Source organism: Marmota monax, unplaced genomic scaffold, assembly GCF_021218885.2.
Source record: "Marmota monax isolate L192 unplaced genomic scaffold, Marmota_monax_Labrador192_F-V1.1 WCK01_AAM20220418_F8-fsc00003, whole genome shotgun sequence".
NCBI lineage: Eukaryota > Metazoa > Chordata > Mammalia > Rodentia > Sciuridae > Marmota > Marmota monax.
This window is the reverse complement of record NW_026694084.1, coordinates 11,958,861-11,976,041: the sequence shown is the minus strand read 5'-3', so window position 1 is coordinate 11,976,041 and position 17,181 is coordinate 11,958,861. Positions and strand designations below refer to the sequence as shown.

General features: G+C 29.9%; 1 protein-coding gene across 47 annotated transcripts in view; it reads right to left on the bottom strand.

The window, feature by feature from the left end:
* Positions 1-17,181, bottom strand: part of Rims2 (regulating synaptic membrane exocytosis 2) — a 567,034-nt gene that overhangs the window by 224,045 nt on the left and 325,808 nt on the right. For 29 of the 47 annotated variants that reach the window (XM_058585671.1, XM_046464823.2, XM_046464820.2 and 26 more), the window contains one exon: positions 16,825-16,978. In XM_058585671.1, the coding sequence (XP_058441654.1) occupies positions 16,825-16,978 (154 nt within the window). Of the gene's footprint in view, positions 1-2,461; positions 2,489-16,824; positions 16,979-17,181 lie in introns of all 47 variants that reach the window. The other 18 variants (XM_058585652.1, XM_058585655.1, XM_058585668.1 and 15 more) reach the window with 1 other exon arrangement.

The window sequence follows — 17,181 nt, the reverse complement described above, 5'->3', positions numbered from 1 at the left end:
CTGAGGCTGGCTTTGAACTAGCAATTCTCCTGTCTCAGCCTCAGGAATTGCTGGTATTACAGGTGTGTGCCACTCCACCTGGCCTACATTGCCATTAGTTTTGATTAAACAATCGGTTATATTTAAAGGTATATATACATTAATACAAATCTTACATATTTATCAATGCAGTTACCATTTCTGTTTACTCATTCCTGTGCACAACTATATATTCTATATTTCCATCTGTTCTCAATATTCTATCTGAAGGACTTGTTTTAACACTTGTTATAGTACCTCTTTCCTGGATGAGTTCATTGAGGACTCCTAAGTCTGAAGCAAAGTCTTTATTTAGTCTGTGCTTTGAAATGGTATAGAATACTAGATTGATTTTATTTTCTTCTTTGAGTTCTTGCACTAAAATGAAAAAAAAAATGCAATCATCCTTATTTTTGTTCCTCAGCTATGTACTGAGTTGTTTTGTTTTTTTCACTCTGAATCCTTATAAAGTTTTCTTTTTACCATTTCTTTTAAGGCATTTAATTCTGATGTGCCTTCTCTGATCCTATTAAGGTTTCTTGTGCTTGAAATTCACTGAGCTTCCTATCTATATGGGTTTATGTTTTTCATCAAATTTGAAATTTTTTCAGTCATCTCTTTTTATATTCTCCCTTATTTCTCACAGAGAATTAAATTATCTTTACATTAGGCAGCTTCAAGTTTTCCATAGCTCATAGATGTTCTATATTTTTCATATTCTCTTTTTAAATTTATGCGTCATTTTGAATTGTTTTTATTGCTGTATCTTCAAGTTCATTAATTTTTTTGTTTTTAAACTGTTTATTGTTATTAATCCTAATAAGCATATTTTTATTTCAAACTTTGTAGTTTTCATTTCTAGATGTTTGATTTGGGTCCATTTACATTTTCAACATGTCTAATTAACATTTTGAAAATTGGAATACATTTCTAGGAACTATTTAGTATCCTTGTCTACTACCTGTAATATCTATGCCACTTCTTTAGTTCTGATGACTCCCCCATCTTTAAAAAAAAAATTTTTTTTTTTTAACCAGATGCTGGTCATTGTGAACCTCACATTGTGAATGTTGTGGATGTTTTTGTATTCCTGTGAATATTTTTTTTAGCTTTCATCTGCATGTAGGTGTTTTACCTAGAAACATACTGTTCCTTTTAAATTATTGTTTTAATTCTTTATAAAAATTATTCTATTCATTCTAGAGCTGATTATTCCCTATTAGTGAAGGCAGAAACTTAAATGTACTCAACAGGCACTCTTCACAGGCACTATTACTTCTAATTCTTTTGGGTGCTTCTTTCCGTAGAATTAGGTAAATGCCTCACATTTATGTGCCAATCAATACTCAGCTAGGTGGTTCCTCTGAAGATTTCTGGTGTTCTTTCTTTGCAGTTCTCTCTTCTCCAATACTCTGTTTTGTGAATTCTAGGTCCATCTATTTAGCTTATGAAGTACACGGGATTCATTTGAGTTCTCTCCCCGTATACTGTCACCAGGAATGTCTATACCACATTTTAGTAGTAATGTCTATACCTATTAAAGTGGCAGGTTAGGACAATTTTGGGATTTAACTTATTTCTTTCCCTTTTCTTAGCAATTACTATCCTTAATTGTTTGATGTTCAGGGTTTTTCAAAGAGATATTTCATGTATTATGTCCATTTTTGCTATTGTTAATACAAGACAGATCCATCTTACTGTAAATAATAGGGTTCTTTCATAGATTTGAAACTTTAGTATTCCACTCCTAAAGCTTCTTATAATTACTTCCTAATCTTTTGAAGAAGATCATTTTTTTTAAATATAGAAGTTAAAATTAAACATTTTAATATTTACCCTAACAAACATATTTAAAATTATCAAAACCAAGGAAAGTCCACTGGTTAGTTAAAAATTTTATGATCAATAAATAATATACTGGCATATGCTCTATAAATGTGTAAAAAATTTCATGATACATTATTGTAATAACACTAAGGTTATTCAGTTTTTATTGGAATAAAAGGCAAAATTGCTAAAATAATGGAAACTACAGCCACCATGGTAGTTTTAATGGTTTTAATTCAATGTTAACATTTTTAACACCAGTGCCCCATAAGTAAAAAAACGTTATAAATTCTACTCACTTATATAAATTTTTGAAACAGTATATACTAAAATGTACTTAAATGACAAATGATACTATATTAAAGGAGACAAATTAAATACAGTGAAATTAATAACCATATTTCTATAAATGGTCTTTAATATCAAAATAATAAAAGTGTAAACATGAAGATACTGGAAAATTTCTACAACAGAAAAAGGAAGTTACCGACACACTGGTTAGAAAATTAACACACTGGTTAGGAACACAGTAGCCAAACAAAGCATAAAACAACAAAACCAATTAAACTCCGCATATGGATACATGCATTAAACACTGGACATGCTAAAAATTTACCTGAATTATATGAACATAAGGCTTTACCTGAAAAAAAAATGGTAAGGTAATGTCAAAAGTACATTTTAAAACCTTTACATGTAATAGGGTTGTTGAAATCTAATTTCTACTTTATAGTACAGACTACATAGTTTACCATTCTTATGTTCAAAATATAAAAAAAATTCTGAACAAAATTAAATGAAAATACAACAGATCTGAATCAGAAAAAAAATCAAATTCAAATTATGCTATTAGAAAGCTTGACCAAATTCAAAGAATTACAGGCTAAAAGATAGAAATTAGTAAGTCAAGGTACAAAAAATAAAAAATTAATAATAAACTGCCTTACTTATATTAATGATTATGAGTTCTATGTTATAACTCATGATTATTTATATTATCTGAAATCCAAGAAATAATTGTTAGAAATTTAGCATGAAAAAAAATACTGTTCATTTTGGAATTCCTGATTTCTATTTAAAAATTGAATTTCCTTTAGGGAAATACAACTTACAAAATTTATAGGGGAAAGGGTATATTAGTCTTTTATCACAAGTTCAGAGGATACAACTTGTTTTTTTACTATATATAATGAACAAAGTTTATAAAGGCAGCAAAATATTAATAAATTGTTTTCATATTGAATGATGAATAAATTGTCATCTGAATACATATTAGAAATTTAAGGAGCTTATGAACTAGTATGTCATAAAAACAACAAAGTAGGGAAAAGATGCCATAATACCTGAAAAATTCAAAGGTTTATCCGGACATATTTAAGTTGTTAGTAAAATGATAATCACAAAAGAATAAAAAACTATATATTCACAAGTTATTAAAGAAGCTATTTTCTAATGTTCAATTAAAAGTTTTTAAATTAAGCATATGATTTTGAACCTTGTTTAACAAATGGAGAAGAAGTAACTTTGGCATAATTTCACAACAGTGATCTGTTCCAATAGTAACTTACATAGAAGTTGAATTACACAGTATTTTAAAGAAAAGAAAGAACTTTACTCTGGACATACTATTGTAAGTACAATGGGAATAACATAGGCTGTAAGTATAAATGACATTTCTTAAAGACAGAAGTATAAAGTTACAGAAAATAGAACAGAAAAAATATAGTAGATGTGAGCCGTTTTATAACTACTCTACCATTTAACTAGGATATGTTTTTTTTAACCAAGGATTAATTAAACAAATTAGATGAAATTAGGATTAAGCAACCCAAATGACAACAAAGCAAAAATCATCAGGTTTGACCAATACTTCCTATCACTCTGCCAAATATCAAACTTAAATTTATATTTAAAATATATTTAATATATTCATCTACATATTTTTAATATCTATTAATATTTTCTCTGAGTATTCTTCTGTTGCTTTCATAAAGAACTTGATTATATACTCATTTCTGTTTCTCTAGCCCTTTAACACTTAAATGTAAAACATTTAAATTGTGTCAATTCTAAAGTTAATTGTAGTATGTAAAGTGGTGATATATTGGTAAAGATATAACAATCACTTCTTTAAAAAAAAAAAGTAAAAATTTGACTTTAGAGGTACTGGCCAATTTCCAGAGCACAGATATTCCAATATGATCTTAAAGCTACCAAAATGTTGTCACTGAAAAGAAGGAAACACAAGTTATATAACTGGCTCTGGCTGTAGTATACCAGTGAATAAGAAGTATTAACTATACTGAAATTACACTATAAAGGGATGTAGAGGATACAAACATAAGCATAAATACAAAAGACTAATGATAATTTTAAGTGTCAAAACCCATTTATATATTTTTTTTAATTTTTATTGTTGGTTGTTCAAAACATTACATAGTTCTTGATATATCATATTTCACAGTTTGATTCAAGTGGTTATGAACTCCCATTTTTACCCGGTATACAGATTGCAGAATCACATCAGTTACACATCCATTGATTTACATATTGCCATACTAGTGTCTGTTGTATTCTGCTGCCTTTCCTATCCTCTACTACCCCCCCTCCCCTCCCCTCCCCTCCCCTCTTCTCTCTCTACCCCCTCTACTATCATTCATTTCTCCCCCTTGTATTATTTTTCCCTTTCCCCTCACTTCCTCTTGTATGTAACTTTGTATAACCCTGAGGGTCTCCTTCCATTTCCATGCAATTTCCCTTCTCTCTCCCTTTCCCTCCCACCTCTCATCCCTGTTTAATAAAACCCATTTATATTAAAAAACTCTTCATAATGATGAAGAATCTCAATGATCAAAAAGTAATGAGAAAAAATAAAGTTATAATAATCTTCCTAAATAAACAAAAGAGAGTATGAAATCATATGAGGAAAAACAATTTGTACAACCAATACTACGCACATGTAAGCAGTTGATACAACCAAACTATAATATGAAGAGGTGATCACAAAGTGTGTAGCCAAAAATTGTAGATAAAAATGCCATAGAACTGTATTAATAGTTAATAAATAAAAGTCTATTTAAAAATAGATTTAGCAGGCACGAATGGTGTGACTCGACTTTGTGTACAACCAGAGACGAAAAAAATTATGGTCTGTATGTGTACTATGAGTTGAAATGCATTCTGCTGTCATGTATAACAAATTAGAATAAATAAATAAATAAATAGTGGGTTTGATGGCTACAGTGTACATAATTTTAAATCATAACAATAAATTGTTATATAATTAAGTAATTTCCCAAAACATTGAACATAATTATAAATCTACAGTATTGTCTATTAAAATAATATTTTATATGCGGAAACAATGCTTTCTCAAAAAATTTTTCTAGGATTTCAGTAGTTTGTTAAATGTATCATGTTAAATGTCATTTTCCTAAAATATTTAGGATGATGATATTTGCAGTCATATTAATTTGCCCACATACTCAAACATGTTAATATAACATGATATAAGTTTCAACAGTTCATGTTTTCACTGTCAGTAATTTAGACCATTTTAATTAGTTTGAGATCAGGAGTCAAAATATTATATTATTTCTCAAAATCATAGATAACAACACTAAATCAATACATAATAAAAGAATAAAAGATGCTCACCTTTTTAAACTATAGCTCTTTCCCTGAAAATACTGGAAATTACCTACTTTGTCATTTATAAAAGAGGGTGGATATGGGTGTTTTCTGTCCAGAATATAATTCCATCATATTTATAAAATTAAAACTTTTGCTCATTATTTAAAATTCACAACTACAAAAATGAGAATAAAATATCAGATGTCAGAAAGTTTCACGTTATTGAAGTTATTTTTCTTGCAGAAATTTTAATAATAAAAACTGAAAATATAAACTAGATATATGTGTATGGGTGTAGCAGATATCTATATTATATACATAAACTATATATAATCTATATTCAAGTTGTGATGCTGAAAAGTGTTGAAAAGGAATTTTGATGAGAGATGGTAGTAATTATATATATATGTGTGTGTGTGTGAAGATATATATAGTGATACTCCCTAGTTAGAGACTATTACCTTCATATTCTGCTGAAAACCTATAATCTAAATGCAAGCAGACAAAGAGAACAAAGCTACCCCCAAAACCCCTAAATTTTTCCATTGCAGATCGCTGCCTTAACTAACATTTACTGTATTTAATTGTTCTCTAATTCTAATAAACAAGGTAGGCAGTTGTTAATACAGTAAATAAAGGAACCCCTCTACCCCACAAAGCACATTTTTTTTCAGATTGTAGCACATCTAAAAGAGATAATAAATAAGATATTATTGTACAATTTCTTTCATATCTCTTCCCTTAGATTTATTTTAAGATGGTAAATCTCCTAATCCTTGACACTCAATGTTCTGCAATAAATCTCACCATACTAATTAAAATTATTTGTATTCTCACAAATTTACTACTTTTCTCATCACAATGTATTGCATTTCTACTGTTTCAAGTCCAGTTTAAATGCTCATCACAGCTTCCGTCTCTAAATTACTTCAGCATTCCAAACAAAGTTTTAATTTTTATATCTCTCCTTCCTACAATATATAAACTTATAAAAGTCAAAAAACAAGTATGCTAAGATCATGCACTGAGGTATATTTATGTTTTATTATCCTTGTATTTTCCCCTCCAACATTTTAAAGGGTATAATGAGCTTTGTGCTCTCTGAATTAAGGAGTCCATGTATCAGTTACTTTACTCTCCAAACTCCAAGTTTATTAAGCAGATTATATGAGGGGAGAATGAGATTATGTTTGAGAGGAAAGAGGGGAGAATGAGATTATTCTAGAGGGATATAAAGAAGGCACCACTGTTAAAAGTTCAAAATTCTCCCAGCATTAGCAAGGAGACAATGGTCAGAGAATCCTGGAATTAAAATGAATTCCATATTGAGAAACTTTCCAACCAGAGACAAGCAATGGTTAAGATGCAGGTTGCAGTACCAGAGCAGCAGCTCATTGATGTGGTTAGACATTCTGGATACTAATACTGAAGCAGTGAGATTTCGCAGAAAAGTCCTATTCCTAGACCTGATTTTAAGTAACCGTTCATCAGGAGCAGTAACTTGAATTATGGCCTTTAACTGTTCTGTGACAGGAGCACACCTGTGCTGGGAACTCTTGGTACAAGGCAACAGTAGAGACAGCCCAGTTGTTATGATAATGCCCTTCTCAAAAGGAGGTTCTGTGTCTACCACAGAGCTATCAGTCTTAACCTAAGTTCAGATACAAGCTGCCAGTAGTAGACAATTATGAGGGCAAGCTAATAATTATAATTGGGCAGCTAGTCTTCGATCTTAGTCCTATGTGCTTTGAAGAAACTTTCTCACAGAAAACCCTTTTGATGTTAAAACTTATATAATAAACATGCTGAGCTAGCTCTGGGTCATTATATCGCCATCAGGTGAAATGTTCCACCTGGTCTCAGCTTTCTCACTATGTGTGTCTGTCTGTCTTTTATAATCCCACAATCACCCATCCCTCAGCCAGTTTTCTGAATTAATGGTCATGCAGGTTGCGTTGTAACCACTGTGTACTGGGACTTGTCAGTGAGGATCAATAAGGATTTAAAATTAGTGGGCCTTTCTTGATTTTTCCTTTTTATTGGTTTCCTAGTACTTTCTATTGAGAAGTGGTTTCCTAGTACTTTCTATTGAGAAGTGAGAGTAAGTAAAGAAAAGGAATAATGACAGATATTTGTTAACCTGGAGACAAAGATACCTCAGAATCACGTTAAATATAATTATTGAAAAAATAAAGTGCAAAGCAAAAAAATAGAGTGCATTTTACATTCAAGTTTGTAAACAGGAGTATGTCTGCTACCAAAGTATAATATCAATTACAAAATCAATCACCATAAACATAAAATTTAAATATTAGTTGTTGTAATTGAAACAATGGGGATGTCAAAAGAAATCATGGAAGGAGGAAAAAAAGATAAGTTAAAAACAAATAATACTATGCAACATATTAAGGCAAACTTATAAGAACTGCATTAAATGCAAACACATGAATTAACAGTAAGTCTTGTAGAAATAGATTAAAAAAAAAAAAAAAAAAAAAACCTTTAGGGGCTGCAGACACAGCTCAATGGTAAAGTAATTGGTTAGCACGCATGAAGCCCTAAGTTAAATCCTCAACACCATAAAAAGGAAGGAAGGAAGGAAGGAAGGAAGGAAGGAAGGAAGGAAGGAAGGAAGGAAGGAAGGAAGGAAGGAAGGAAGGAAACATAAAGAAAGGAAACCAACTTTACAACACTTTGAGAAGACCTTTTTTTTTTTTTTTGCAATGGGCTTGGGGGTTGGGATGGGATAGAGTACTGGGAAGTGAACTCAGCAGGATTTCCCACTGAGCTACATTCCCAGTCCTTTTTATTTTTTTTTACATTGAGACAGGATCTTACTAAGTTGCAAAGGATATCTCTCACTTGCTCAGGCTGGCTTCAAACTAGCAATTCTCCTGCCTCAGCCTACCAAGTCACTAGGATTGCAGGCATGCGCCACCATGCCTGGCCAGAAGACTTAAATATAAGGACTCAGACAGGTGGAAATCAAAAAAATTACAAATGTTATACCATGCAAAAATAATGAAAATAAAAGCAACCGTATCAATAGCAACATAAATCAAAGAAGGCCTTAAGGCAAAAAATATTCCTAGATATAGATAAATATTCTTTAAAGATAATTATCAGTCTGATAAGAAAAATATAACAGTTCTAGATTTGTATGCACCTAATAACTTCAAAGTACATACAGCAAACAGTGATAAAGCTAAAAGAAACTAAAATATTCCACAACCCAGAGGAAAATTTCAACATATATCTCTCAACAACTGATGAAATAATCAGACAAAAGTTAGCAAAAGTGGAAAATTTGAAGAATGAAATTAATAAAGTTGACTCACTTGACATACAAGAAGATGTATGTCAAAATTATGTTAAAATAAATATTATTTTAAAGAACATTTACCAAAATTGATCATATTACTATATAAAGAAAAAAATACCTATTCTAAAATTTCTTAGTTGTTCAGAGTCTATTCAGAAGTAGAATAATTCTAGGTATCTATCAGAGAATAGAAATTTAATAATGAACTCTGAAATATCCCACAGGTTAACAAAAATACCAGATTAAAAATTATCTAAATTTCCTTCTAAAGGAATGCAAAAAGTAAACAAATTAATATTAAAGAAAGTAGAGAGAAACAATAAAAAGATGCATTGATAGAAGGAAAAACATACAACCAGAAAGTTAATGAAAGAAAAAGTTGAACGCTTAAAAAGAAAATAAAATTGATAGATGATTAGTAAGGCAGAATTATGACGGGGGGGGAGAAACAACTTATTGATATTATGGAAAACAAGATACAAATAAACATCCAAAAGATATTAACTAGATAGAACATTATAATTAACAGTTTTATGCAAATTAAATGAAAATATTAGGAGAAATTTTCAAATTTCAAGAAAAACACAACTAAGTTTAACAACAGAAGACCCACCATTTTGAATAGTTCTGAATCTGGTAGAGAAATAAAATTGTACTATAAAACCTATACACAAGATAATACCAGCCCTGATTACTTTAGTGGTGAATACTTCACAACACTTAAAGAAGAATTAACATTGATAAGGTACAAATTCTTCTACACAAATTCAAAAATGAGAGAATATTTCCAAACATTTTTCGAGTCCAGCATGACATTTATACCAAAGCACTACAAGAAAATAAAAGGGATTGAATAGAGAAAAGAAGGAGAATTCACTCTTTTAATTAATCCCTATAATAATACTTACAATAAGGGCCAATGAGGATATTACAAAAAATCGTGGGAGATGGGGATAAAAGACAATCTTTCTCTTCTGTGTGAATATAGATGTAAAAATTCTATAAAATCAACAAAATGATTATAGAGATACAAAATGGGCAATGCATCTTGAGCTAGCTAAGATTACTCCAGGAATTCAAGGCTGTCTTAACATTTGAAAAATAGTGTAATTTACCACACTAATAGAATGAAAAAGAAATGTTATGTGATAATATGTATACATGGAAAAAAAGATTTTAAAAAATTCAACATATACTCAAGATTAAAAACTATTATCAACCCAAGGATAAAATAGACTTTCTTGATTCTCTTGGAGTAACACAAAAATCTTAAAGCAAGCATTACTATAATGGTGAAATATTTAAAGGTGTTACCAGTGTATGGAAAACAAAAAAATAGATGCTAACTTTTAGTTAACAATATAACTTTTATATAAGATTTTATTACAGAAATTAACCAAAGATGTAAGAGAAATAAAAACAAGTTGGATATAATAATTTCAGAAAAAAAGAATTTTCCATTATTTACGAAAATGATAATGTTGTACATCAAAACTCAAAAGAGTACATTCCTATTCAGAAATACATGTCTATGGCATTTCCAATAAACATCTGGATCAAATGTCTATCTACAAGGTAAGAACAATTTTTTATCCTACTTCACACCATATTCAAAAATAAATTCCAGATCAACTGTAGACTTAATGAGAAGAGTAAAACAATACTTTAGAAGAAAATACAGGAGCACATAAACTCTGACCCTAAAAAGACAAAGATGCTTAAACAGATCACAACAACAACAACAAAAGCACTAACCCTAACTAAAAGAACCCAAGACTAAAGAACATTAATATTAAAAACTTGTGTTGGCAAAAAAAAAAAAAATCCCATTTAAGAATAAAAAGGCAATTGACAGAGTAGCATAATTTACACTATAGATGCCTAACAAAGAATTTAAGTCTACAATTTTTAAAAATCACAAAACCAAAGCACTCTTATAAATCACAGTTTAAAAAAAAGAAAGAAAACAAAATAAAACAACAACAACAAAAAAAAAAAACAGAGACATGTCAAGAAAAATGGGCAATAAATTTGACCAAGCACTTCATGAAAGAATATATGTAAATGGTCAGTTAATCTTAGAAAAGGTTTCTAGAGTAATGCAATGATGCACAATGAAAGAATACACTACACCCACTTGAATGATGATGATGATGATGAAAATACCAAATATAAATAAAAAATTTGGAGAAATTTGAACCTTCAATTGATGCTATAGGAAATATACATTGATATAAACTGGGAAACTGTCTAGTAATGTCTACTGTAATTGAATATAGCATGGTCTATTATCTATCTATTCCACTATTTGGTATATTTGTAGGAAAAAAAGAAACACGTATTATGAAAAACCATGTATGAGAACATCCATAACAGCAATCTTAGGAATAGCCAAACCTGCAAATAAACTGTCCATCAACTGTAGAATGCATAGATTACTGTATATTAATAGAAAGGAATACTTTATAGCAACAAAAATAAATTAACTGGGATTATATGTAACAATACTGATGCACTGCATAAACATGCTAGAAGAAAAAAAGCCAGATATGAAAATTACACATTGTGTATAATTTCATTTCTATAAAATTCATACATGTGTTTTTCATTTATAAGAAGTTTAAAAACAAGGAAAACTATTCTATAAAATTTGAAGCCAGGAGATTGCTGTTACCTTGTCAAGGGGAATGATTACTTGAATTTTCTAAGAGGTAGGCTGGTAGAATGCTAGTAGTTTTCTATTTCTTGATTTGAGTGCTAGTTACATAGTGTTACACTATAAAAATTCACTCAGGGGTGTGTGTGTGTGTATGACTTACACATGGTTTTGTATGCATGCTATATATATATGAGTAAAAAGTTTACTTTAAAATGCAGTTTGCTTCTGAGGATGGTCACATAACTCATATTCCAACTAATTCTCCTCCCAGGAATAATTATAAATTGCCTAAAACATTTCAATTTCAAAAAGCTATTTAGATACTAGAAAACAAACAAGTACAGGCAGAAATTAGTGACATGACCCTTGAAATTAAAAAAAAAAAAAAACTAGCTTTTTCCTGAGGATATTCCCTTTTTTGGTTCAGTGGAGAAGATATATGGGTCAAGCAAAAAGCCTCAGTCTTATATAAGGCTTAGGAAACAGAAATAAGAATTCAGAACTGCTGGCATTGAGATGTAAATCCAGGAAGGGAAGGACCTAAGAGGCTCCCAAATTTTAAAGACCCAAATTAGAACAAAAAGAATCCTCCAAGCCTTGTCTAAATTGTGATCTGCAGAGGGAAAAACAAAAACAAATATAGAAGGAGAATAAGAGCTACAAGATTTTAGCAACATGCTGATGCAGAGTTTGCAGTTAAATTCTCACTATAATATAGGCGTTTAGAAAACACATTGAACTATTATTAGAAAGTCCATACCTTAGTGATAAGATCCACAAAATAGACTAACATCTATGCTTTAGAACTACAGAAAGACACACAAACAGATTTTTCCAAATGTGTCTTCCATAGGACTCAGGTGATTTTTAAGTAATTTTTCTGTCTGCTGAAATTAAATGGAACATTCTTCACTAACCAGAGCCTCTAAAATATATTTCACACGATATCCAGCCTACAATAAAAAAAATTTTTAATGAAAAAGGAAAACAAATATAAGTACATCCTCAGAATACTAAGATGTTAGAATTAGGAAACAAAAATTTAAAAATGTGTATTACAAATACATTAATTTATAGCATTTTATATATCATAAATACATACACATTTACATATATAAACCCATGCATGTTTATATAACTCACATACATATAGGTTTATAAAAATATCTGTATCTATATATCTACTTATACACATAGTGAAAGAAGTGAAATTTCAGGAAGGATATTAAAACTTGAAAAAACAAAATAAATATCTTAAAAATGAAGTCTCTTTGGGGCCTAGGGAGTAGCTTAATGGGAAAGTGCATGTTTAGCATGCATGAGGCCTTCCCTATCACCAAAACTTTTTAAAAACAAAAAAGAGTATTTAATAAGATAATTCATAAGTGGATTTCACAAATGCATGGACACAAAGATATCAGTGAACAATTGAGGAATAAGAGGAGGGAGATTAAAAAATAAGCAAAGGCTCAATAACATATAGAATGATGTCAAGAAGCCTTTGTACATTTAACTGAAGTCCCAGAAAGAGACATGAGAATGAGGTAGAAAATTATAAGAAATAATGGCTTAAAAGTTCTCTATCAGACAAAATGAAAAATCGTAATTATAAAATCATGTCTCTTTTATCTTCTACCTCTTAACAGCATCATTTTGGATTTATCATAATGATACAATGGTTTCTTTCCATTCATTTTTTTTTCTAAAAACTAGTGGATATAAAAATATAATAAAAATGATGCTCTCTACCTTAACAATCAAAGTTGTGATAACAGTGTATTCTCAGTAAAGAATTCACATTTGAGAAGGCACATGAATTTGGCTGATAGACAAAGAATGAAGAATGAAATTAAAAGATGGAATATATGTTCATTGTGATGAAAATGGTTAATAACTTTAAATAATAAATTTGTAAATAACTTCTGTCATGTTAAAAAACTTTTTCCTCAAGACAGTACAATTTCATCTGAATAACAGTAAATAATATATAACAAGAAAAATTTAAACATCAAAATAATATTCCAAAATAATCTATGTAAGAAGGTAATGAAGTTTCAGACTAATGAATAAAAAGAAAAGTTATGTTAATATTTGAGATATTTGACCATCTCGAAAAGCAGCTCCACATATCTATTAATGCAAGTTAATTATCTGAACTCCGAGTCTTGAGTAGAAATTTTCAAAAATGCTTAATCAATCACTATCTGAAATATGCACTGCTCCAACAATTCTTTAGCAATGACTAATTTCTTTCAGACTCTGTAGAAATGACTCTGTGACCATTTCTATATATACTTGAATATATGAAATAGTATTCTTATTTTGTTATATGCAGGAATACTGATATAATATGAAGCTAGCTAAGTGTACCAATATTTTAATATGGAAGATCATTCAATGTTTATAAAAGTTTCCTGGAGTCTTCATCTCAAATTCTAAAAATATTTACTTTATCTATAAGATACATAAAACAATTACTTTTAGAATGATTTTTATTATTTCCTTATATATTAATAAGAATTATAAATTACTAATATTCATGTAAATGATATACTGCTTTAAATCACTTGAATCTATAAATTTAAAATAGAAATGAGAGTGAAAAGAAAGTAATTTAAAATAGAAATGAGAGTGAAAAGAAAGTAATTTCAACATTACCATTTCTTCATTTTAAATTCCAATGTATATTTATGCACATTAAATGAACTCATAATGATATTCATAGTATTGTAGGTTGGATTACAAAACACACTATAATGTAAATGTAGGGAATATATGAAGGATTGTAACACCCTCTTTTTTTTGGATTGTAACTTTTCATACATGTTGAATCAAGTATGTTCATGATCATGATCTTTGCCAACATGTAACATACTCATAGATAAATGCAATATTTACTCTCTCCATGGGGGGAAAAAACCCTAAAGGAGGTTCATGTCATCAAAGAAGTTTTAAAATTAAGATATTTAAACTTTAGAAAGGGCAAAGGGGAGAGAGGGGAAAGAACAGGGCAAGGGAGTAGGAATGATGGTGGAATGAGTTAGACATTATTACCCAAAAAAGCTAATCCCAAAAAAACAAATTGCCAAATGTTTTCTTTGATATATTGATGCTAATTCATAATGAGAATGGAGGGTGGAGCATGAGAGTAATGGAGGAACTTTAGATAGGGAAAAGGGGCAGGAGGGTTATGGGGGTAAAATAGATGGTAGAGTGAGATGGACATCATTACCCTAACTACATGTAAAAGACACAAATGGTGTGAAAATATTTTGTGTACAACCAGTGTCTTGAAAAATCGTGCTCTATATGTGTAATATGAAATGAATTGCATTTTGCCATCATGTATAATAAATTAGAGTAAATTTTAAAAAAATTTATTTATCCATATCCTTACTTGTACTTGCCACTTATGATCAACATATATTTAGCCAATGATAAAGTTTTTAACATTTTTTCAATTCTTAAATGTTATTTCCTATTCATTATTACTTTTATGTTTATGAACATGTTTTTAAATCTCCTTAGGCCTATACATTGCTTATAAATTGTCAGATGTTAGCTGTAGTAAGTGACAATATAATGCAATGCATGGAGCCATTATGTTGCCCAGGAGCAAATTTAGTACTATTGATCAATAAATAATTTAAAAAGTCATTTTAGTAATGGGAAAATATTAAAAGCTGCAAGACTAATTAAATTAATTGCAGGAAAATCCATGACACATACAGTAACCTAGAAAATATCTCATTGTTTCTTACATCCACTATTCCCAAATGACTTGGGAGAAAAAAAATTAATATTCTTTTTTAAGAGTTTCAGGTATTGACAGTCCTCAAACCTACTAATTATTGCTATCTTAAGTGGAGTAGGTGAAAAAAAAAAGGACAGTGCTATAAGAAAGGATAGTGATGGCTAGCATGAGTAGCCTAGAAACTAAAACTATAAGAACTAGTACATAATAGCTTATATTTGTTATGTTACAACCCATTATCCTACAGGGTGATTTAGAAAGAATGAATTGAAAAGATGATTGTGGCCAGAAAAATAAAATTAGTTTCACAAAATCTGTTACATTTTTATAATTATTCCAACCAACAGTGTTGTAAGGGAACCTACAAATATGGGTCAATGGTATTTACTGTATGGGGAGGCTGAAAGTGAGTAGGGCAGCGCCATTATTCAATTAATACCATTCAAGTGTATGAGATTACATTTAGTAAAAATAAAACTCCAATCAACAGATTATTTTTAAAGAAGCAAAATATTTCTTTAGGTGTTGCTGTGACTAACTAAATATTCCATAAGACCAATCTTCTGCTCTTAATTCTATACTTATCATTATACACATAATTTAGCCCCTCCATTCACCAGGAAGGTTTAATGCATTATACACAATAGTTAATTGTTATGGTGCCAGGTACCTTGCCATAATTAATAAATGACACAGCATTTGTGCTAATAAATGGACATTTCTGAATTTTAGTTAATGTCAATTGGTCTTTCAGTATTGGACAAAAAAAATGTTGCTAAATCAGATTCTGTGAAAAGTAAACTACTCCATGAATACTATCCCAATCAGCAATTATCTACCTTATCTTCAAAAATAGATTCATTAGAATCTATTATTGTGAGTGCAAAGAGCCAACAATGTCACTTTTCAATATAGAAAAATTTTCTGAGGTTATGTTAAACTTCTCTGGACTGATATATGTTAGTCAGACTATATATAATCCAAGGTAAAATCTAAACACTAATAATCATAACAAGAACAATGACAATAATCAGTTTATGTTCTTGAAATTAATTCATTCTTCTAACCACCTGGTAAGGTAGGTATTATTATTTCCATTTATAAATGAGGAAGCTGAGGCATAGAGAGATCATCTGCCTCAAGTTATTCAACTCAAAAGTTTAAGAATCAAAATTTAAATTCAGCCTGAAATTAAAGTTCATAATTTCAAACAGTATGCTATACCTGCTACCAAAGACAGGCATAAAATACTTGGGACAATGAAAGTGAAAATCATTAATTTGAGTATCTACAGCTACACAAACAAACTCTACTTTATTAGCTATATCATTCCTATATTTAAGATTCTAAGAATAAGGATTTAAACATAACTATGCTTATTTAGGGACACAGCATCCAAAATAGAATGATAAGCCCTTAAATACTGTGATGAGTAAAAGCTATAGGTATAACCTTATGTTAGTGTCTCAAATAATTGAAAAGCTTTAATACTAGCTATGAAAACACTAACAGATACTTCTTAATACCCATAACTAGAACTTTAAATTCAGTCAGAAATATGCTCAAGATTAGAAAAAGTCAATGAAAGTACACATTTTGCTAAAAACTTACTTTGCAACCTCCGTGTTGGGCTCTCTCCATGGAGTTGTCTTCGTGGCATATAGGGAGAAGGGTGGGGAAGTGGCAATGAAGAGACATCATGGGTCTGAAGTTTGTACCAATGTGGTTCATCATCTAATAATGCTGTTTCTAATTCAATTAAAATCTAAAAATCCAAGAGACAAAGGACTGTTATAATATGCCAATAGTAAGGAAATTCTCCTAAGTGGTCTTTTAACTTCTATAATAATTATAATAGTAATACTGTTAAATCAAAAACAAAATCATTCATATGGTATTTTCCAATAAATAGATGGAAATGGAGAATATCATGCTAAGTGGAATAATCCAGGCTGAGAACATAAAGGG